The sequence below is a fragment of the Oncorhynchus kisutch genome, linkage group LG13 (genome assembly GCF_002021735.2).
Source record: "Oncorhynchus kisutch isolate 150728-3 linkage group LG13, Okis_V2, whole genome shotgun sequence".
In the NCBI taxonomy this organism is placed as follows: domain Eukaryota; kingdom Metazoa; phylum Chordata; class Actinopteri; order Salmoniformes; family Salmonidae; genus Oncorhynchus; species Oncorhynchus kisutch.
In genome coordinates this window covers 37,531,401-37,556,094 of record NC_034186.2, presented here as the reverse complement: position 1 = coordinate 37,556,094, position 24,694 = coordinate 37,531,401, and the positions used below count along the sequence as shown (strand labels likewise).

Genomic DNA, 24,694 nt, shown 5'->3' with positions numbered 1-24,694 from the left:
TATGGCATGATGGTGTGGATGTTGAGCCATGACCAGCCTTTCAAAGCACTTCATGGCTAGTGACGTGGGTGCTATGGGACGGTAATCATTTTGGCAGGTTAACCTTCGCTTTCTTGGGCACAAGGACTATGGTGGTCTGTTTTGAAACATGTAGGCATTACAGACTCGGCCAGGGAGAGGTTGAAAATGTCAGTGAAGACTCTTGCAGTTGGTTCGCCCATGCTCTGAGTACATGTCCTGGTAATCGGTGTGGCCCTGCGGCTCTGTGAATGTTGACCTGTTTAAAGGTCTTGCTCACATCGGCAACTGAGAGCGTGATCACACAGTCGTCCAGAACATCTGGTGCTCTCATGCTTGCTTCAGTGTTTGTCTTGAAACAAGCATAACAGGCATTTAGCCCGTCTGGTAGGCTTACGTCACTGGGCAGCTCGCGGTTAGATTTCCCTTTGTAGTCCGTAATAGTTTAAGCCCTGCCATATCCGATGAGGGTCAGAGCCGGTGTAGTAGGATTCAATGTTAGTCGCACGTAAGTTCTTTTTTTTTGTTGTCCATCCACACCGGACGGACACGGGAGTTTGAAATATCAAAACAAACTGTGGGATATAAACATTGGGTTGTTATTTTGCCTGAAATGGACATGGTCCTCTACTCTGACAATTAATCCACAGATAAAACTGTAAACTGAATTCATTTCTAGTCATCCCTCCTCGTTCCTTCATGCTTCTTCCTTTGGACTTTATATGGCGATTGGCAACCAACTTTAAGGTGCATTACCACAACCGACTGGTGTTTGGACCTCAGTTCAGCTTTCAATCGCCCACATGGGTATATGCTCCTAAAAACCAATGAGGAGATGGGAGAGGCAGGACTTACTAAATAACCAAGTTTTAGCGCCTGGCTACACAGACGCCTGCGAGCAGTGTGAGTGCAATGATTTAATCAAATGTATGTGTATAATTATTTTGCAACGTGTCCGGTCTGGTCAGCACGTTAGACATTGCGCACCAGCAGTTATTGACAAATAGAAACGCAACCTCGTCCTACCAGACGTAGCTGCTCTGTCCTGCCGAAACACAGAGAAGCCAGCCATCTCTATATTATTTGTGTTCTCGTTCAGCCACGTCTCGGTGAAACATAAGGTATTACAGTTAACGTCTAATTGGTTGGATGGTCTTGATCGGAGATCGTCCAGTTTGTTTTCCAATGATTGGGAAAGGGGGATACCTAGTCAGTTGTACAGCTGAATGCATTCAACTTAAGAGTCTTCCGCATTTAACTCAACCACTCTGAATCATAGAGTTGCAGGGGGCTACCGTAATTGACATCCACGTCATCAGCACGTCATCAGCGCCCGGGGAACAGTGGGTTAACTGCCTTGCTCATGGCCAGAATGACAGATTTGTACCGTGTCAGCTCCATTGCGCGTTGGCCAATAATACAGAGGGTAGTGGTGGTTTACCTACTCGTCAGCGAATTCTTGCTAGGCACCCAGCCCTACTCCCCCTTTTTTCGGGCAGTATTTCTCTCACGTCAGACTCATTTTAAATAAAAAATCTTTGTTCAGTTCGTGGTGAGTAATCGCTGTTCTGATGTCCAGACGGTAGCAGCAACATTATGTACAAAATTAATTACAAACAAAATAGCACAGTTGGTTAGGAGACTGTAAAAACGGCAGCCATCCTCTCCTGCGCCATTATTAATGCTTGAGCCAAATTTATAGGAAGAAATAAACATGCCACAATGTCTTCAAAAAAGCACCAGAAATCACACTGTTCATACTACTGGCTTTGGTTTTATCACAGAGAGCGTTTGAAACTATCTGTTCTCTTATACTTTTCCTGGCTGGCAAAGTACCAGGATGTTGTCTCTGGTTTTGGATCTGAATTTCAAAACTGCATCAGGGAAGTTGATTATGAAACTTATAATAAACTTGAAATTATAGTTTAACTTGATAGACAATGAATGCTATGTATGTGTATATATGCTAAATTGAATATTCAAATCAATTTAACAGAATGCACTTCATTCAATACAGTTTAAAATCATGTAATACAAGTTACGTTTACAAATTCAATGATTCAATATGTGCATTTCAAATTCAATATCCTAATACAAATTCAAAATAATGGAATTCAAATACAATTTCTGTTGGCACAGAAATTGCTCCATATTCCCAGAGGAAAAGGAATCTCTGATGTTGCTAGATTATGTGTACTGTATGATTTAAAGGAATACTTCGGGATTTTGGCATGAGGCCCTTTATCTACTTCCCGAGTCAGATGAACTCATGGATACCATTTAAGTCTCTGCATCCAGTAGGAAGGAAGTTCGTGGCAAATTCCCATAGTATGCCTTTAAGGGAATTTGCATCAGGATTCACAAATGCAGTAGAGACTTATAACAGTAGAGATTTTAAAGGGATATTTTACGCATATTTTACGCACAACTTATTTGATTATTTTGTTCATTAGTCCACTGTTGATATGATCCCATGTCAGCAGTAAGTTTTACAGATGTATCACTTTCAGTACAAAGTAAATAGTGTGGCGATGCGTTATATGATTGGGATAAAATATCCCTTTTAAGAAGGGTATTTTTCCATATACTAGGGTAGAAATAATTTTTAGGCTTCAGGTAGCCTGTGCCGAAGAATAACGTTCAAATATTGTTACCAGCATGTTGCCTCAAGTAGGCTATGTGCTAGCCCTCAGGGGTGGGCAACTCCAGTCCTCGAGGGCCTGATTTGGTGTCACATTTTTTCTCCATCCCTAGCAAACACAACTGATTAAATCAAATTGCATTCTAAACTGAAGATCATTATTAGGTGATTATTGGAGTCAGGGCTGGGGCAAAACTGTGACACCAATCAGGCCCTCGAGGACTGGAATTGCCCACCCCTGTGCAACCCTTCACTTTGAGTTCTGCAGAATCACGGTCCAGGTAGTTGACCTATTGAGCAGGGTAAACTCAACTTCAACTGTGCTGCCATTCAAATTCATGACTTCAAGCTAAAACGAGTCTAGTCTAGCTGATCAGTTTATCCACTGGCAGTATCATCATGAAGATCACATGGTTAATGGAATCAGAGGTACAGCGGCTGGTATTTCATACTAATTATGATCTATGAACTAATCTGCTCTTAATGTCCCAATGCATACTGCGGCTCGATCGGCCTGCATCGTGACTGCAAACACTAATATAAAGTAGTCCTCTTCCTCTCAGAAACTGGGATTGTGTGTGTGTGTGTGTGCGCGCGCGTATGTTTGAGGGGGGGGCAGTGTGCTTGGTGTTTGTGATTGAGTCTTTTCCGTACGTGCACATTCCTTTGTGCTCACGTGTAGGGGGCTGGCTGCACCTCTTGGGCTTTGTGCGTGCCGTCGGTCGTCGTCCGGTTGCTAAGGGGAATCCAGGTGGAGCCTCACTCTGGTAGATGCAGGGTTAAAGGCCTCCATTTTGTTAGGTAACACCCTAATGGCCTGATCTGTCAGTTGCGTTAAAATGGCAGGGCTTAACCCTTGGTGTTCAGGGCCGAACCAGTAGGGGCACCCTCCCTGCCTTCATGCTGCTACAACCAATGGGAGACGGAGAGTGAGGACGCTGAAGAGGAAAAGTGTTTATCAGTGTACAGTAGATCTATGGCCAGCCACTCTACCCTCCCCCACCACCCAGTCAGCTGGCTCCCTCTCTTTCACTCTTCTTTCTATGCTCTCTCTCCCTCTCTGTTTAGTCTCCATGTACTCAGCTTGGTGGAACCAGATTAAGCAATGTGTTTTTTGTCACAATCAGATATTCCAAAGAAAATGCAGCGGGTTGAAGTTTTACTTTCTTTCTAAATTCATATTAGGAGTTGACGTCATTCTGAACCTAAAACACGATCTGTAGTGCTTAAATGAATAATTAAACAAACGTATTTTGCGTTATTCATATCTACGATGATATGCTGATTTTAAAATGTGTATCACAGGGAACAGATGGACACTAATTGCATAGGAGGGAGATTTAATAGCGTTGTGTGCAGCCCATTTATTGGGCAATATTATGTTGTCTCCCTCTCTCACTGGACCCAATAGAGCCCGTTTTAAAAGTGTCCGTGTGCTGTTAATGTTCTAGCTCGCTAAATCCAATCCCTAGGGAAGGTAATTTACATATCAGATAGAAGAGGTTAGCTAGCAGCCTGAGGAAATGGAGCATTTTGATTGATCCTATACCCCTGAAGGATTTTGCATGAAAATAGAATGTGCTCACAGGAGAGTCATACCAGGTTCTCCATATTGTTCTAGCCAACTGTGTAATCGATCCAATGTTTATAGCAGAAATTGCTTAAAATGGAACGGGCCTAAACTAATTCAAAAGTGGTAAATGAGCATGCTTTCTGTTTCGGCGGCAGCGGCAATGTGAATAGTCTCGGTAGCCATTTGACATTTGTCTCTGTAGCCATTTGACTAGGAGTCTTATGGCTTGGGGGTAGAAGCTGTTTAGAAGCCTCTTGGACCTAGACTTGGCTCTCCAGTACCGCTTGCCGTGTGGTATCAGAGAGAACAGTCTATAACTAGGTGGCTGGAGTCTTTGACAATTTTCAGGGCGTTCCTCTGACACCGCCTGGTTTTGAGGTCCTGGATGGCAGGAAGCTTGGCCCCAGTGATGTACTGGGCCATTCGCACTATCCTCTGTAGTGCCTTGCGGTTGGAGGCCGAGCATTTGGCGGGTGTAATTTTCCAACCCTGTTGATAATGGATAGAGTGCAATGTATGAGCACACGTCATTTAGAAACCTGAGGTGACGGTTTGCCTTTAGAATGTGTACGTTAATGCTGTACATTACAAAGCCAGTTATCGAGTCCAATTGAAGCATTTGTTTTCTGATACATACTATGTTACCATCACCTTTGCAAACTTTATCGTGTGATGTGCTGCGAGCATTTTGTATTATTCTGTACATGCATCTGAGACATTCCATTTTAGTATGACATGGTATGTATTAATTTATGGATGTCCATCATCCATTTCATATATGTTTTAAGAATGACAATTTATTATGTTACGAATTTGCATTATGTACAGTACGTTACTAATTTTCTTAACGTATGATATGTTACAAATTGTAGCTAGGTGGCTAATGTTAGCTAGCTCACTAACATTAGCTAGTCTAGGGATTAGGTGAAGGGTTAAGGTTAGAGGAAGGGTTAGCTAACATGCAAAGTAGTAAGTTGTTAAAGTTGCTAATTAGCTAAAATGCTGAAGATATCCGTGATGAGATTCCAACTTGCAAACCTTTGGGTTGCTCGAAGTTTGTTATACGCCGACCCATCCACCCCGACCGACCACCTTCCTTTCTTTTTTGCCTTAATTAACCATCTTCCTTATGTAACCATACGAAACGTAACCTAGCATACCAAATGGAGTGTCTTGAATTTACATAGAGAATAATACAAAATGCTCTGAGACCAGGTTGTCTCACTCCACCCCCACTTGAGGCAAACAAACTTTTGAGATGTCACACATGGTGTTTTGCTTGTTTGAAATGCATAGCCTACTTCAGTCGGACCTGTTGATTCCTTTACATTACAGGTGTTGATCGACAGATTGGGGTTATTTGTGAGATGAAATTGTCTTCCAAATTCCACTGTATTTTACTGACTCTCACTGGAGTTGCCAGATGGTGCCTAATGACACTATCGTTGATTCTAGATCCATACTTGGCCCTCTGCCCACAGCAAGAATGATCTACACTCTATTCAAACTAAACATGTTTTTCGGTGTTTTGTACTGGCCATTTTCAAGTAATGAAAGAAATCCTGAACTCGTTTTTTCCTGTCTTTTCATGATGAAATGCTTTTGTTTTCTTGAATGGAGGGTCATTGACTGAGAGCAAGGCTCAATTCTCACAGCACAGTCTCCTGATTGACACCCTATAGTGAGAGGCAGAAAGAAATGTCATCAATCTGTCCTTGTATGGGCTCTAAGCACTCTCTTCATTCCACTCCTTCCTGGTACCTTCCTGCCATCACCTGCTTCCAAAGTACTCTCTCAGCACGTGTCAGTGCAGATGACTGGTTGAAGTACTGTTGCCATGTTATTCCCCAGTCAATCCCTCTCACGTTACTTTGAATGGCAGTGAATGGATAAACTCTCACTTTCCTACTTGGCCTTTTAGTACATATGTTTTAGCTGTACTCTGTTTATTGCTCTGTCTGTTTTCTCAGAGGTTGTCTAATGCAACATCTCCTGATTTCTCACATAATCCAGGTTTCCATCCAACTGTTTTTATGCGAATAAATTACATGTCAAGACGGGCCTGATGGAAACAGCAAATTTGCCGGTAAATGTTCCTAATGTCGACAAAACAAAATACGCTAGACAAGGTGGGATATTTTTGTCTGTAAAATTAACTACGCTAGAAATTGCAGTGAAACGCCTTTATTTGCTAATATTGATATAATAACCATCTTGACGTAAACTTGGAATCGCAATCACATGGTGATTGACTCTTGGCTGACATTTGACAAATAAAAGTAATCTGGCTCTTTTGTCCATAATAATCTCATCATGTAGGTAGCCTACCCACACTGTATCTGAGAGCTGTTGGCTAGAGAGCACGTGCCAAGACCAGAGTGGGCACATTTTGCTATATAACGCAGATATTTTTGTGACAACCATCAAAGTTGGAAATGCAATGGAAACGCATTTGAACTCTTATTCAGTAAATGGGAATTTAACGGCAAGTTATTTGTATGTGCACTACGTTATCAAGCCCAGCCTTTTGTCAATTTGGTGGGAAAATGCGCATATTGTTTAATGCAGATTTTGGAATATTTGCATGAAAATCTGTTGCCAATTGGATGGAAACCTAGCTATAGATAGACATTGCTTGGTGAATAGCAAATGAGCTTCAACAGGGTGGTAGGTAGGTGAAGTGTGACGTGACATTTGAGGACGGGCACATAAGTCTCTCAAATGTTACATCTTCATCATGCCATCCATCTACTATGAGATGAGTCATGCATGCCTGAGTTACAAACAAGAATAGCTCCCTTAGAGATTACTCTACTGGATGTCATCAGCGGGGAGGGAATTGCAGAGGCCATTCTGGCTCCTATGATTCACATGTAGACATACGTCAAGAGCAGGTAATACTACACTGTGCTGTGCCACTCAGGCCCTGCGGCCATTTTGAGCCCTGCTGTCCCTGGCTGCATTCAGGGAGGACGTTCAGCAACCACCAGTTCCCTCCAGTGTCACTAAGTGTGTTTGAATGTGTGAGCTCAGGGCATGATAGTAAAGAGCTGTGTGCTCTGTGGTTCATGCATGCTCCACCCCCTTCAGATAGATGCCCTTTGTGCTCATGGATGGGTAGAAACGGGGCACATCTGTCCTTGTTATGTCGCAGTGCTCAGTCCCTCTTAGCGCAACAGTGTTTCCACCCCGCCATTTTATAGGCAGGGACCCTCTTGCCTCCACCTCTCGTGCCCTCCACCTCTCTTGGTTCTGTTATCATTGCTTGAGCTTCCTAAATCTGGCCTCTGTTTGTTTTAGTTAAATGCCCTGCCTTCCTGGAAAATAGGCCGATTTTAGTGAAACATTGAGCAGATGTGGGGGATATTATGAATCACTATAGCTCTGTGGCAATGCAAGTGCTGAGTGGGCGAAAAAAGCTGAGCTGACCAGTTTCAGCAGCCTGGCCAACTTGTTCCTCTTAGGGCTGGGCGATATGGCCTAAAAATAATCTATTTGATTAGATTTTTTTCAAACTTTTGGCAATTCACAATATATATCAATGTATTATATTGTCTCTAAATAAGCTTTTGTTTTACAATTTACAGGTAAAATACGCTGCATTTCAAACAGTCAGCAATAATCTAACGAAGTCAGGGCGTGTGAAATTATACATAGGCTAAATGGTAAAGTAGTTTAATCTGCTTTTTCTTTGTAATAATCACTGGTCTGGCTTTCAAGTCTATGAAAATACCCTTGTTAGAAACGTTACTGGAACCATGCATCTCATAGCAGGCATTAGCTGTAGAAAATGAACACAGTTAGGTCTCATAATCAATCTGTCATGCATAATTCCACATGCTAGTGAGTAGCCAGATAATCTTTCATATTTAAAATCTAGCCAACTTGGATCTATTTGCTGGTTAACATGGTAGAACAGTTGAATTGTTATGAACGCACCCTTCTGTCCGTCTCCAACTGTTTGAACAGCATGCTAGCCTGTCCACTTTGTTCAGATGGGCCACTTGATTTCAAATCTTATTTCTCAGAATGAGAACGAGGTGCCAATTCGTTATATAATAGTTTTTTATGCTCATTGTACATAAAACACAGACTAGACAGCTAGTATAGGTCTGTGGCTAAACTGCTACATTCATTTTCCAGAATCAATGTTCATTGATAGTCTGTTTTTAGGAGTCTGCTCTTCATGCAGTTTGAGGAGTTGAGACATAAAGACTATAATTAGAAAGGTTCAGTTGTCCTCCATTATAGTGAAATGATGTCTCAATGTGTTTCGGTGTCCATGTTCGAGGTCGACCGATTTTAATCGGAATGGCTGAATAATTTGGGCCGATTTTCAAGTTTTCATAATAATCGGTAATTGCCATTTTTGGACACCGATTATGGCTGATTACATTGCACTCCACGAGGAGACTGCGTGGCAGGCTGACCACCTGTTACGCGAGTGCAGCAAGGAGCCAAGGTAAGTTGCTAGCTAGCATTAAACTTATCTTATAAAAAAAACAATCAATCTTAACATAATCACTAGTTAACTACACATGGTTGATGATATTACTAGTTTATCTAGCTTGTCATGCGTTGCATATAATCGATGCGGTGCTTGTTAGTTTATCATCGAATCACAGCCTACTTTGCCAATCAGGTGATGATTTAACAAGCACATTCGCGAAAAAAGCACTGTCGTTGCGCCAATGTACCTAACCATAAACATCAATGCCTTTTCTTAAAATCAATACACAATTATATATTTTTAAACCTGCATATTTTGTTAATATTGCCTCCTAACATGAATTTCTTTTAACTAGGGAAATTGTGTCACTTCTCTTGCGTTCTGTGCAAGCAGAGTCTCAGGGTATATGCAGCAGTTTGGGCTGCCTGGCTCATTGCGAACTGTGTGAGGACCATTTCTTCCTAACAAAGACCGTCATTCATTTGCCAGAATTGTACATAATTATGACATAACATTGAAGGTTGTGCAATGTAACAGCAATATTTAGACTTAGGGATGCCACCCGTTCAATAAAATACGAAACGGTTTCGTATTTCACTGAAAGAATAAACGTTTGTTTTCAAAATAGTTTCCGGATTTGACCATATTAATGACCTAACATGCTGACCAGACTGGACAAGTCGCGTGCGTGAGTGTTGCAAAATAAATGTAGAAATCCATGTTATTCAATTATTGCACCCACACTGCTCGCGCGCGCCAACGAGCGTCTGCGTTGCCATGGGCTAAAATAGAAGTCATTCCTATTTCTGACGCAAATCGCGCTGCAAGTCCTGCCTCTCCCATCTCCTCATTGGTTTATAGAAGCAGGTACCCACATGCCATCGCCTCATTGGTTATACCCACATGGGTGATTGAAAGACTAACTGTTTTGCCGGTTGTCGTGGTAATACTATGAAAGTGTAGATGCCAATCACCATATAAGTTCAAAGATGAAAAAGCCTGGAAGGAGGAGCGATGACTAGAAACGATTTGGTTGACTGTTTGTGTGGATTAATTGTTGGAGTAGAGGACATTGTGCATTTCAGGTAAAATAACAACTCAATGTTTATATCTCAGGACAAATTAGCTAGCAACAGCGAGCTAGCTAAATAGGACAAATTAGCTAGCAAGTGCAAGCTAACTAGCTAAATTGCCATACATGTTTAATGCTTTTTGAGCTGTCCCCAAATTAATCTCATTGTCAGTTTGTTTTGATATTTTAACCTGCGTGTCGTGATCGCGTTTGTTGTAGGGGGACAAAATAAATGTAAATGCACAATGGCGCAGCCGGTTTGGGTTTCGTGTGAGGCTCGTATTTTTGTGTATTATTATATTATAATTAAGTCTATGATTTGATATTTTATAGAGCAGTCTGACTGAGCGGTGGTAGGCAGCAGCAGGCTCGTAAGCATTCATTCAAACAGCACTTTCCTGCATTTGCCAGCAGCTCTTCACTGTGCTTCAAGCATTGCGCTGTTTATGACTTCAATCCTATCAACTCCCGAGATTAGGCTGGCAATACTATAGTGCCTATAAGAACATCCAATAGTCAAAGGTGTATGAAATACAAATGGTATATAGAGAGAGAGTCCTAGAATCTCTAAAACATCTTACCTGGGAATATTGAAGACTGATGTTAAAAGGAACCACCAGCTTTCATATGTGCTCAGGTTCTGAGCAAGGAACTTAAGTTAACTTTTTTACATGGCAAATATTGCACTTTTACTTTCTTCTCCAACACTTTATTTTTGCATTATTTAAACCAAATTGAACATGGTTCATTATTTATTTGAGACTAAATTTGTTTTAATGATGTATCATATTAAGTTAAAATAAGTGTTCATTCAGTGTTGTTGTAATTGTCAGTGTTGTTGTAATTGTTGTTGTAATTGTCATTATTTTATATATATATATAATCGGCCCATTTGAATCGGTATCAGCTTTTTTTGGTCCTCCAAAAATTGGTATCGCCGTTGAAAAATTATAGCCGGTCATATGAGCGATTTTTATTCGACCAAACCTTAAATGCAAATAGCGAGTTGAAACCACTTGTCAGAGAGAAAGAAGTGATCTTTCATCTTTGTTGTTCTGAGTTGCAGGGGGAGGAGCTTGGTGTGAATGGGAAGGTGCAGTCACAGCAGAAAGAGTGAAGGAGATCAGAGCAATCAGAGCTACATTCTTGCGATACAGGCATTTGGAATATCTTGCTAAAACATGAATTAAATGTATTGCCCAGCTGTACTACTTCTCATGTTTGGGGGTGTTTTAATTTGAATCCTGTTTAGGTAGTCTAAGCATCAGTGCTAGGAGTGGCTGGTATTGGTCTCCTGGGGTGAAGTGTGTGTTCAGCTACCAATGACTCACTAAAACTCCAAGCATCTGTTTTTTTTCTTTCTTCTTATGTGGGCTTTAAGTCAAGTGGGAATTGAACTGAGTCCCAACCAACATTGGAGAATTTCAGACTGATCCACTCAACTCAGTTACAGGTCCAACAAACTGGCAATCAAGTGTTGTTTTTTTGTCACAAGTGAGTTTGTTGTCAATGTGAACTGCATACACTTGACAAGCCCTAGATGAATTTATGGGCCTTGTGAGCATCATCGATTTAGTTTACAGTCATCAAAGCAATTTACTCGACATGTTTATTCTTAACCTTGACTGGTGAATGTATTTTTGTGCTTGTGTCAAGATGATATTTACAATAGCCATTTTGCAGAAAGTAGCCTGAGTGACTGAAGGTTTAGGCTGGCCTTGTACACACTCCAAGGTACACAAGTGTGAAAATCAGTTCCTTGTTTGACAGGCCAACCCGAGGTGTGGTTCATCCATTGAGCTGTTTTGATGTGAGCCATAGCAAAGATGTTTTCATGCGTACAACGTTTGTAAAGCCCTGATTCTAATGTGCCAGCACATTTTATAGGGCACAGTTTATGACACTAATTGAACATGGCCAACGTTATGGTTTCCAGATGTGAAAGGGTAAACACGCTTCAGAGCACTGGTGGATGTTTTATTCTACAGCATATTGTGTCACCACCTGAATTAATTAAATACAGATCATACTGAAATCTAGGCGTTCGAATGAATCTCTTAAGTCATTTTTTCCCCTCCGAATTAATCTATTGATTGAGTGTGTGTGTGTGTGTGTGTCTTTGACAATCAATGTTTTAGGCAATTAGACCTAAATAAAGTTGACATGTTATGGATCACTTCACTATTGATAGTGATTGGTTCGGTGTTATAGATTGATTGCCATTTTGCATCCTTCAGTTGTCTCTGTACATTTTTCAGTGGTGTCTGTGATGCTGTCCTTCTCCTGTTCTCTGGCAGACATTTGTGTTTTGGAATGCAGGCGACAGCATCTCTGCCCCCCCCCCCCAAAAAAAATCTCCCAGTGGCAGGAGGCTGTGGCCTCTCCTGCTGCCTGTCGGTCTCTCTGGGTTAAAACCTGCTCCCTCCAGCCTCTTCTCAACCCTCAGACTGGTTTAAACCGGTTCTCATGGAAAGGCTTTGTGTCTCCCATAGAATCTTGGGAAGGGTAATATGGAGCTCTGCTCTGGTGATGTCACAGTGGATGAGAAAGACCTTGAGTCAGCCTTCTTTATCTGATGGTAGAAGTGTGTACACTCAGGTAGTCTATACAGTGGCTGCCCCAATGATTGTTTACAACCTCTATAAGGGGAGTGATGAGGCAATTATATTTACTTAAGGGGAGACGGTAGACTAGAAGTACTGGAGTCAGCAGGCTTGAAAGGAGATAAGAGTAGGCCTAATGGTCTTCCACCCCCCCCCCCCCCCTTCCCTGTACTTCAACTCTAGTCCAGAACACACACACAGAGTGTCAAGTACACACTGAGCTCTGATTCTTGTTTCAGTTCATAACCTGTGCGTCTGTGAGATGTTCATGTCTGTGTGAGTGTATGCTTTATCCATGGTGTAGTGCCATAGTTGTGGGTCAGGCTGATGTTCAAGCTGAGTGTGTCTCCCTCCTGCTCCATCCTCTGCTATTACTTTAATGATGGGGGATTTGGGTCAGCATCTGGGGAGCTGGCACTGAGGCAGGCCTGTGCTGCAGTCAGGTCAGTCAGACAGAGAGCCCCCCCCTCTCCAGCACAGCTGGAGGAATTACTGACCGGCCCGCTACCACACATCCACACTGATATGGTGCCTCAGTGAGCATTTAGGCCTAGATTTGTCCAGTTTTCATTGGTCAAGTGCCTCACTGTTGAATTGGTCCAGTGTTTGTTTATCTTTCCCCGACAGTGGTGTTTGCATTGCATGACCACTCATTATCAGCCAGTGTTCAACTTCAATCTCATCTTGGGGTGGTGCGATGCTACTTAAGCCTGCCCGCCGCTGATACAGACCTCTGTTTGTTTATCCAAATCTTTAACCCCCCTGTCTCTCGTTCTGTGTCGCCAGGTAAAGAAATGTCGGAGGAGGCGGTGCGTCAGACGCGCAGCCAGAAGCGGGCCCTGGAGAGGGACGTGGTGGCCCCTGGCAGCCCCGGGGGGGAGCTGGACATTAAGAAGGTGAAGCTGGAGAACAGTGAACAGCCACCTGCAGCAGACGGCCCTATAGGTCTAGTGGCTGTGGGGGGAGGAGATGTGGTGAAGACGGAGCAGGCAGCCAAAGTGGCCAGCATGAGCATCCTGAAGACCGACGAGGTCAAGGCTACCATCAAAGTGGAGGTGCAGACCGGGGACGGGCCTGTCGACATGAGCACGTCCAAGAGGTGAGAAGAACACTGATTACGCAAATGGTCTAAGCCTACACTCTTTCTGGCTGTACATTTGAACAAGGCCTAACTGGACTGTGGTAACCTCAGACGTTGTCTATTTTTGTTAATAATAATATTACCATCACTCTCTGGATTTAGTTTTAGAACATTGCTCTAAAATGTTATTTTTTCCATCTGGCCTTTGGTGCATGTTTACAATATGATGGGTTGTCTTGGAGTCTGCACATGGTACATTTGTGACTAGGGAATGTAGTGCTTTGTTATGACTGGAAAGGGACATTTGCTTGGAAAGCAAGTTTGCCTTCAAAATACAATTTTGTATTACAACATTGTAAATCCAAAAAGGCAAATATGGGATGATGTTGATAATGTCCTGACTTGATTATCCAGCTGTTAAGGTTTTGGTTAATTTATAAAGTTGTATGTCTCTACTGAGGCAGTATGTGAGAGAGGCCTTGTCCAGATCTTCAGATATGGTTGGGTTAAAATGAGTTATGAGGGTATGCATGGATGGTCATGTGCTGTTGTTGATGGTGGGGGGGTTGGTTGGTTATGGAAAAAGATTTTTTTTTGACAAGTTGAAGCCTAGGCTGTTAGTGTGTGTGTGTGTGTGTGTGTGTGTGTGTGTGTGTGTGTGTGTGTGTGTGTTGCAACAACTATGTGTAGGTGTGTTTGAACTGCTGTCTGCTTTAGCTAGCGAGTGGGCTTCTCACACAGGAAGTGCATGTCTGTGCTCCCTCTGTTCCTGGTGGCCTGCACCCATTTTGAGAAGTCTGAGGCTTTGGCTGACGGGCTCCATTTTCTCCAGCACCTGAACTCTGCCTCACTTCATACAAAATGAAGGCTATGTGTCACAAACTGGTTCCAGCCGGTCGTTGCCATGGTTTCCACTTTGGAAGGAGCAGTTGGGGAAAGGAGGGGCCCTTGTTGAGTGTGTGTGTCACATGACCAAATGCCTGATGTCATGATGTGATCTCTTCACTTGGTAGAGTCATTAATATACACTGGAGGTGAGAGCAGTAGTACGCAAGGAAGATAGCCGCCAAGGAAGGGCTTTGCAGTTATGCATCGTAGTAGTTCACCCTCATGTCACCTTTGCCCTTTTCTTCACCCTAAGCCGGTGCTGCTACTGTTTCCACATTTTTTTTGTAGAACTTTTAGTGTTTGCAGAGGAGATCTAGCATTTTGATCCAACTGTTTCAGAAACTGGGTGCCGAGTAATAGAATATGCATTGCATTCCAATGTCATAGAATTAGAAAGATATAAAAACACTTATTTTGGCAGGATAGACATTTTTATAGGCTAAAGCAAACGGTTGATGACATTTGTCCATGTCCAGTTTCATGAATAGTGGTTTGTACTGGTAGGAATACCTACCTCCCATGAGTTAAGTCTTTCAGAGGAAGTGTGAGTCAACACTGCTGAGTATTCCAGAGAACTAACGTTAGTAGCTTGTAGAAACGGAAGCCGTGGCCACTGGATCTTATGTAACCACGTACTTGGCTTTTGTTTGTGCTTGTCAAATCAGCTTTTAGGGTGGAGATGATCACCTCGTCACCATATATATAATAACCCTCCCTTTGCCCATTGCCTGGGCTAGGAGTTACTCCTGGTTAGGTCGTGTGTGTGTGGTCCTATCCATTGGTTTACTTTTTGCCCTACTTGGCCCATTGCTTTACAAGCCCTCTGTATCACCAGCTGTGGACTGTGTGATTGTAAACCATAGCTACTGTATCTTTCTCGGCCTGCCCTCTAAACAACGAGGCCTCAGCCCTGTTACCACCGCAGGGCCCTGGGATGTTTTGCACCAACCAGAATGACTGTGTCCTTGTTGATATGCCTGTGTCCTACCCTCTGCACCGTAGCCCAAGACACAGTCAGTCAGGGTGTATACAATAGGCTGTCTCCTAGCCATGTTCCCCTCCCCCACCCCTCTCTCTCCCCTCCAGTGTCTCCTGCGGGCCTCTGCTCCGCGACTCTGGTGTCAGCAGCTGGGAGGGGTGGGGCCGCAGACATAGCTACTGTCCGTACAAAGCGTCACCTACTCACCTCCCAGCCTCACTCCCCCATTGGGTACAAGTGGGACCCCTGCTGTGTAGGGGCCAGCGAGCCATCTCCTCCATCGGCCTTTCACTCCCCCTCTCCGTCACTCCTCAGGCTGGAGGAAACAACAGCTAGCTAAAGCCACAGAGGGAGCTATGAGGCCAGATCTAATCACACAGCCGGCCTAAGTCTGCAACTTGTAGCTCGGGCCTAGAAGCTCACGTATTTTGGCTCTGTTTTGAATGCATTCATTTTCTCCTCTTATATTCCAGTTGTAAGGAGTTGGAGTCTGCTTGTTATTCAGACAGGGCTCTGAACAGAGCTCCCACTCCACCATGACGGCTCTATTGAGCTCAGATCAACTTGGGTGTCCCACAACTGCTGCTCACTCATAGACCACTGAAATGTTAGAATTTACCGCCCTCTACTGGACCCATCTTGCTACTGTATCTTTTTGCATACACGCCCAAGTGGTTCTCATTTGCTAGGTGATTAGTGTTGTATGATCACACTCAAATAAATTTCCAAATTGTGTGAGGAGAGGGATTGTCACTCAAGGGGGGTTTTGCTCTTGATGTTTACATTTTGCCTAGTAGAGTTTAGCTTATAAAGTAAATGGTTTGTTTCTCTCTCTTCTCCCAGTGACTTAAAGAAAGAGAGGCAGCCCCTGTCACCAAACAATGACGTCATAGTGCTGTCAGACAACGAGCCGTCCAGCCCCGTCATGAACGGCCTGAACCATTTCAGGAAGACAGACACTGACCTGCTCATGGTATGACCCGACACACACACACACACACACACACACACACACACACACACACACACACACACACACACACACACACAGCGACTCCTCTCCTTTGTACTATTCACAATGTTTCTTTATCTACCACGGATGCAAATACATTCTAATGTAGTTGTGTGTATGACCCCCTGCTGTCTTCCCTTGTGTAGAAGAGCAGGCCAGATGAGAGGGAGTGCATCATCAAACAGTTGATGGAGGAGCTGAGACTACAGGAGGCCAAGCTGGTGCTGCTGAAGAAACTACGACAGAGCCAGACACAGAAGGAGAGCACTGTACAGAAGGTATCTAAACAAATGCGCGCGCACACACACACACACTGTTTGCGCTAAACCCCTAGATTGCCATGAATAGTCTGGTCTCTCTCTCTTCCAGCCAACCTCTGGCTCTGTAGCCACTCCTCCACCTCTGGTCAGAGGCAGCATGACATCAGGCAAAGGAGTGCTACAGGTACAGGCAGCTACTGCTCACCACCACTACACAATACAATCATACGGATGTACATTGCTTCTGTTGTGTACCATACATTCACGCTCCTTGTAATAGTATACCAGTGCATCCATTCAGCCACTAAGCACATTCAAGCTCTCTGTTCTAGCTTGTTGTCAGTGTGTCATCTGTTCAACCATGCTGTGCTGTCTGAGGTAATCACACGCAGTTAGCGGTGACACACTACAGCTGATGTGAAATGGCTCTGTTTAGCATTTACTGTATGTGACTTGACAAAACGATTTTTAAATATGACATGACAGGGACTGGCCACTTGCTAGCAAATGTCAACACTGATCATGTGACGCTTTCATGGGCAAATCTCATTGGCTAAATCGTGATTTAATGGCAAAGGTCTGAGTTACACGTGTGGCTCTTGAGTTGGGAATCGTCCTCATCGTATGGGTATGGGTTCATCATGTGGTTGTGTTGTGTGTAAACCCTGTTGTTTTTGTGTCCAGGTGTCGTCAGTCCGTAGCTCAGGCACAGTGATCCCTCCTCCATTAGTCCGGGGTGGGCAGCATGTCCCGTCCAAGCAGAACTCCCAGACCACCATGCCACCCCTGGTCAGAGGGGCGCAGGTAACTTATACTCTGGTACTTACCTTTTTTAAACATACTTTTGTTGTTGTCTGTTGAGTATGCCCCTTTGGTACTTGTGCAATGTCAGTTATTAATAAGGCAGGTAGCCTAGTGTTTAGAGCGTTGGGCCAGTAACTGAAAGGTTGCTAGATCGAACCCACGAGCTGACAAGGTAAAGATATGTCATTCTGCCCCTGAACAAGGCAGTTAACCCACTGTTCCCCGGTAGGCTGTCATTGTAAATAAGTATTTGTTCTTAACTGACTTTAAAAAATTAAGAAATACGAATTCTAACATTCTCTGCATATTCAGTGTATATTTTCACATTTTTATGCTGCTTTCTAAACAAATTCCTTGGATGTGAACTCTCTGCAACCAATAGACCAAATGCATAACACACGCTTGTCAGTCTTTTCCAGTAAATTCATTTTACAATTATATTTTGCATATCTTCTCTCAATCTCTCTCTCTACGCCCTCTCCTGCCTCTGTCCCTCTCCATGTGTGTGTGACTCCCCTCTCCCTTATGTCCATGCCGTACCCTATCTTCCTGCGTGTGTGTGTGACGTTGTCAGCCCATCGCGGTATCTCCCCAGCAGATCGCGTCCCTGCGGCAGCAGCAGCAGCAGCACTCTGGGTCGGGCCCTCCTCCCCTGCTGCTGGCCCCCAGAGCCTCGGTCCCCAACGTCCAGGTGCAGGGCCAGAGGATCATCCAGCAGGGCCTCATCAGGGTAGCCAACGTCCCAAACACCAACGTCCTGGTCAACATACCACAGGTCAGACCACGATCACCCAGGACAGTCAGAAACACAGGTCACTAAATGTACTGGCCAGCATTTTACATTAAGACCCCTTCGACTTCCAACAGCATTACTTCTCCATCGCTTTTCATCTTGACTAATATGTGTCTCTGTTCCACAGGGCTCTCAGAAGGGCTCGTCCGTGACATCCCAGGCCGGGATGGGCAGCAGTGTGTCTACGGTCCAGGCCAATGAGTCTCCGGCTGCTCGCCAGGCGGCTGCCAAGCTGGCTCTGCGTAAGCAGCTGGAGAAGACCCTGCTGGATATCCCTCCTCCCAAACCTCCCGCCCCCGAATTCAACTTCTTGCCATCAGCAGCCAACAACGAGTTCATCTACCTGGTGGGCCTGGAGGAGGTGGTGCAGAACCTGCTGGACACACTGGGACGGGGTGAGTTAAAACTTTCATTCAGAAATATTGTTTCCTTGCATCAGCAGTTTTATACGCTTTTTATGGTAGTAGTAGTAGCTAATCTCTTCATTCTACCTCCCTTGCTCTATTTGAAAGCTGCTGGCATAAGGTACGTAATACTGGCATGTCACTTTTTTCTGTTTTTCTCTCAGGCAAGCAGCAGGGTCAGTCTGTTGCCCCGGAGACCCCCGTCCCCGAGGAGCCGCACACCTGCGCCCAGTGCAAGACTGACTTCACGTCGCGCTGGCGCTCGGAGAAGAGCGGCCCCGTCCTGTGCGACCACTGCATGTCGTCCAACCTGAAGAAGGCCCTGAAGGCAGAGCACACAAACCGGCTGAAGGCGGCCTTCGTCAAGGCCCTGCAGCAGGAGCAGGAGATAGAGCAGCGCATCCTCCATCAGGCCGCCTCTCCTGTCTCCAAAACACCCTCCTCTTCCTCTGGGATGAAGAGTGAGCACCAGCAGCACGTGCTGGTGTCACAGCAGTACAAGCAGGCCAGAGCCCAACTTCAGCAGCAGCATAGAGGCACGCCTGTGGCCCGCCACCACTCCTCCATCAAGCAGGTCAGCACTGGGACGCAACACTACACACAACTAACTTGTACGAAAGGGGAAGCTTGTCTGTACATTTTGATACCTTAAAAAAACAGTGGCATCCTTTTAAATTATATTAACACATTGGTTACTAAACTTTATATTTTCTCCCTCCCCCTCTCAGAGCCCTGGTCAACTGTCCCGTAGTGTGCAGCAGGCGGTGGGGTCTCGCGGTGTCAGTCACTCGTTCCCCACATCCTCTCAGCAGCTGCAGAACGCTGTGACGGCGGCCGCACTGGCCAGTAGGCCAGGTAAGCATGCCATGCGCCCGGCGCAGGGGACAAAGGGCAGCAGCAGTAACCCCTCGGCCAACCCCAACGCCTGGAGGAAGCAGACCACCGGGAACTCAGGTAGATGAACCTCTACAGGACAGAGACAAGACCCTGTCCTCACCTGCTTCTCTTTTTCTCTCCTTTCTCCTCTTCTCTCTCTCCCTGACGACCTAAAATACATTCTAGTGTCACAAAAGGTTGTGGAAGGTGCATTACTACCTCAATGGGGTGACTGTATGCTTGCCTAGTTAAATAAATCAATACAAATGGGGTGACTATTAGTCTGAGATGTAGATAGGCTTTAGCTAGCTGCCCCTTTCTCTCTCTTTGCCTTTCCTCTGGTGGTGGATCAGACTCATTTGTGTGTTTTAAAATGTAGAATCCATTCATTCCAATAAAAAAATGTGTGCTCTTGATTTTTGCTGTAATGGCTGCAGACAGGCTAAAGGATGGTAGAGGGTGTTTGAGATGTTTCCTGTTTGTTTCCCTGGTTCCAGTCCTGTGTACTCACTGCTGTGGTTATCGTCTCCTTCCAGGTGTGACCATGGCATATGTGAACCCCAGCCTGTCTGTCAACAAGACCACCACCTCCGCCAACCTGGAGCGCCAGAGAGAGTACCTCCTGGACATGATCCCCTCCCGCTCCATCTCCCAGACAGCCAACACATGGAAATAACACAACCCCTCTATCAACCCTTATTATTAATCTGAATAATAGTCACTCATTATCAATTTAACAAAGGACTCCTCTCTGGAAAACAATTTCACATAATCTACCATTGACCAATGAAATAAAAACTAAAACGCACCTCTCCTTATGTTCTCTCCCTCCGCCATCTATCTTCCTGTGAGTCTTCAGTTCTAGTGTGGCACACTGGTGTTGTACTGGAGACTACAGGGCTCTGAGAGATGCTACATCTAAAAGGGTGGCATGGACTTAATCAATCTCAAACATTTATGGTGCCTCGCTTCCTTTCCTGGTCAGTTTTGATCTTCACACATTCACACCGAGAGGGAGGGATGTCCCAGTCCAGCTGTGTCTTTGGCTCTGATTGACTATCCAGGTGACGCGACCGTCAACATTGTCCACTGTGAATGATGCGCCTTACTTCATCTCCCCCTTCTACCTGGGAGAGCCAGGACCGGGTCTCTCTCTGGCCTCAGTGGTAGCCTGGCATGGCTGGTGGCACAAGACTGCAGACAGACAGATGTCGTGGCAGGGACTGTGGTCGATGCCTCGATCACACCGACGGTGTTATTGCATTTTGTTACACCAGAAGTACATTCATTTCCAATGGAACGCTGCGTTTGCCTTGCAGCATTGCGTTGCAGAGGCAGTTTCAGTGCATTCTGTGTGGTGCATATGTTGGATTTAACTTATGCGTCAAACTGTATGCATAGACAGCTTGACAGAAATGGTAGCAGATGGTGAATGTTGAATTTTTGTTGCACACATATCCAGATGATGCTGCGTACTAATTTGCGCAATGACTATCGGTGTGATCAAGGTGTGAGCCTAGAGGACCATTCAAGGAATACTAAAATAGCTTCAGCTTTGCAAAAAAAAAAAAGAAGACTTTTGGAAGAAGAACAAAATCTATCCACAGAATAGACTGCCTTGTCTTTGAACCGACGGTGTGCAGAACAGAGGAGCAGCCCGGAGTGTGTCTGGTTATTTTGTATGGCTGAATGTTAGAATATTTTTTGTTTTTTTTATAAGTCAAAAGATTCTGCTCCCTTCTATTTTGGAATTGGACTCTTTTGTGGAGGTCTCTGTTTGTTTGAAAGGTAACGTTACTGTTGAGGTGGTTTTACATCTGTTGGTTTAGTGTTTCATTTTGAAAGACTTTGTTTTCTAAGCTGAAAAAGGATTAAGTAACTAACTTAACTTTTTTAATATGTACAAACACGGAACACATTGTGGGAGGACTATTCTTGTAAATGGTATAAAAAAAAATATTAAAAACTAAAAATGGAGCCTTCCAAAGAAATAGTGCAGCCCAAATTATCCTTTCATTCTACTCTTGTTTTAAATCCTTGATGTTCAAAATAGACAGGATGTGCTTTTTTTCTGAAATGCAAAAGGGGAGGGGAAAGGGACTTCATTTTATGAAGCCATTTTGCTTTTAGTCATAGATTGTGGGACATAACTTTTCTTACAGACACATGCTGTGTCTGGGTATATTTATAGGGTCACTAGTTAAGATGTATGCTTATGCCCTCAGTTCCAATGGATCTCCACTTTAGATTATTTTCTTGTGTCCAGTGTTTTCTACGAGCCCATTCATTGGTCTAAAAAGCTGGACAGCTTTCAGAATGTAGTTATGCGAAACCCTAGAAACATTTATACTTTTATTTCTGTTTTCTTTTACAAGGGAGAGTATGAGTTATGTCAGATCCCTTAATTAGCTAGCTTGCTAGCCCATCTGGTGGAAATGCCAGCGGTATTGCATTTATATAGGTGGTGCAGTACAGGGTAAGAAAGTGTTGAAATATGCACCATGCTTACAAAGCTCCCTCTCAGAAGGAATAAGACGGTGCTGTGTCAGTATGAGGTCTTATGAGGTCGAGCTTCTGTATCCAAACATGGTTCAGAGCTACACAATAGTTCAGTGGCCTAATAGAAATTAAACTGAAAGGAAATTATCAAACAATGCTTTGAATTTAGGTTCTATCTTGTGCTGCCACAATTTATTTTTTTCCCCCCTCCAACAAATGTGGAGTACATGCTTTCCCCTGATTTAATACGTTTTGATAGCAGTGTGTGTGGTGTACCAGACCTCTGGATAAACCAAGTGTGTTTGTGTTAACAATGAGACACCGTAAGTGTTAATTAATAAAGTGCTGGTATACAGCAACTCCCCAGCTTGTCCTTTTCATATGAATCCCATTTTTCTGTAACCACCAAGCAATTTGGCTAATCTCCCATTGTTATAGATTCCCCCCCCCCCCCCATACCTACCCTATTATGAGATTTCAGAGAGATAAATGGGCTTTCATCTCTAACATATTTGCCATATAGTTCACTACTTAATAGGGCTTTGGGTAAAAACAGTTCACTATATGGGGAATAGGGTGTCATTTGAGATTTGCCTGTTCATCTTCTGGAGCCCTGCTCAGAGCCATGATGGTTGGGGTCCTTGGCATGCGTTCCAGGCATAGAGAATGATCGAGGCCTCTAAGTCGCCAAAAGGCTGTATTAGCATGCACAGCGCCATTGAGGGCTTCCACCATTTTAATGTAGTCAACTCAGTGGGACTTCCAACATAATTGGCTGATCCCTCCTGGTGACATGTCCAACCGGGTTATCAGGAGGGATCAGCTAATCGTGAAGAAAATTAATTGACTACTTCAAAATGGAGATAGCCTCAATGGTGCTGTCCATGCTATAATGGCACAGATATAAAGATGAGTCCTCTGTCTATCTGGTAGACAGCCCGGTTCCAGGCTGCAGGTGCAGCAGCCATTAGTGTGCTGTCCTGACTACTGCTGTTTGACGACTAACACCATTCCGTTTTATCAGGGGTGCTTGCACTGTTTACCGTGTAGCGCCTCACCCCCAAAAAAAAGTTCCTATTTGTTTAGAATTGTTTTCTTGCTCTATCAAGTAAAAAATAAACAATTTAACCCCTTTTCCTTTTTAGTCCAGGCTTTGTTATAGATTTTATGTTGATTTGAATGACTTTTCCAGACTAAAATGTTTTAATGATTTTTGTAGGCCTATACAAAAACGAATTAGATTACCCTGTAGTTTAATTATACCATGATCAGGCTTATTGCCCTGCCCTTTTCAAAGCCATATAAAAGGTCATCGGGGATTTAGTATGTGTTATACCACTCACATACGTCATTGAAATTGCCCAAGAGTCTATTCATAAATGATCTAAAGGCATGATTTAGAATTCAGCATAGAATCCACATTTTCCATCAATAGTAAGACCGCATAGGTGTGCGTAAAATACTCGCCATTTTGGAGAGGTACGTGTTGGCCGTCTGGTCATGCCGCTCCAAAGCAGAGTATCTTTCCACTTGCCGTGCGTTCTTGGGTTCGCTTTGTGAGCATGTTTCTGGCTCACGGTAAGAGACCTGCGTCTCTTACCGTGGTGTGTGCCTGTGTAGACAACGCGGCCAGTGCATCTGTCATCCTTTTTTGATTTACAGGTGTAAACTAACCTACAGATATTGTTACCATGGAATTAGACCGTTTTCTGTTTCAACAGGACAGTTGCCAGGTTAACAGTTAATCAGTGAACGGTTTGCTTCATGTGTGTTCATTATGAATGGCAGAAAAAAGTAGGCTAGGCAGAGTAGCCAGACCTATGAACTATTGAATGTTTTCCTTTTAGATTGCAGCGTTTTTGGTCTCAAATCAAATCAAATTTTATTTGTCACATACACATGGTTAGCAGATGTTAATGCGAGTGTAGCGAAATGCTTGTGCTTCTAGTTCCGACAATGCAGTAATAACGAACAAGTAATCTAACTAACAATTCCAAAAAACTACTGTCTTATACACAGTGTAAGGGCATAAAGAATATGTACATAAGGATATATGAATGAGTGATGGTACAGAGGAGCATAGGCAAGATACAGTAGATGGTATCGAGTACAGTATATACATATGAGATGAGTATGTAAACAAAGTGGCATAGTTAAAGTGGCTAGTGATACATGTATTACATAAGGATGCAGTCGATGATATAGAGTACAGTATCTACGTATGCATATGAGATGAATAATGTAGGGTAAGTAACATTATATAAGGTAGCATTGTTTAAAGTGGCTAGTGATATATTTACATCATTTCCCATCAATTCCCATTATTAAAGTGGCTGGAGTAGAGTCAGTGTCGTTGACAGTGTGTTGGCAGTAGCCACTCAATGTTAGTGGTGGCTGTTTAACAGTCTGATGGCCTTGAGATAGAAGCTGTTTTTCAGTCTCTCGGTCCCAGCTTTGATGCACCTGTACTGACCTCGCCTTCTGGATGACAGCGGGGTGAACAGGCAGTGGCTCGGGTGGTTGATGTCCTTGATGATCTTTATGGCCTTCCTGTAGCATCGGGTGGTGTAGGTGTCCTGGAGGGCAGGTAGTTTGCCCCCGGTGATGCGTTGTGCAGACCTCACTACCCTCTGGAGAGCCCGAGTCTACTTATACCATTGTATTGTTTGAGAATGTAAAATCACTGTCCGTGATGAATAGGCTACATGTGAATAGCATATTATCAGTATTATTAGTAGGCT

At 43.9% G+C, this 24,694-nt stretch overlaps 1 protein-coding gene across 6 annotated transcripts in view; it reads left to right on the top strand.

Annotated features, from left to right (window-relative positions):
• The window catches only part of gatad2ab (GATA zinc finger domain containing 2Ab), a 32,485-nt gene extending 9,399 nt beyond the window's left edge, over positions 1-23,086 (top strand). The window contains exons 2-11 of one of the 6 annotated variants that reach the window (XM_031786170.1): positions 13,144-13,456; positions 16,149-16,278; positions 16,464-16,595; positions 16,687-16,761; positions 17,262-17,396; positions 17,977-18,156; positions 18,302-18,569; positions 18,743-19,152; positions 19,307-19,532; positions 19,991-23,086. In XM_031786170.1, the coding sequence (XP_031642030.1) occupies positions 13,152-13,456; positions 16,149-16,278; positions 16,464-16,595; positions 16,687-16,761; positions 17,262-17,396; positions 17,977-18,156; positions 18,302-18,569; positions 18,743-19,152; positions 19,307-19,532; positions 19,991-20,130 (2,001 nt within the window). In that variant the 5' untranslated portion in view covers positions 13,144-13,151 and the 3' untranslated portion in view covers positions 20,131-23,086. Of the gene's footprint in view, positions 1-13,143; positions 13,457-16,148; positions 16,279-16,463; positions 16,596-16,686; positions 16,762-17,261; positions 17,397-17,955; positions 18,157-18,301; positions 18,570-18,742; positions 19,153-19,306; positions 19,533-19,990 lie in introns of all 6 variants that reach the window. The other 5 variants (XM_020498850.2, XM_020498849.2, XM_020498847.2 and 2 more) reach the window with 5 other exon arrangements.
• Positions 23,087-24,694: the final 1,608 nt, after the last annotated feature.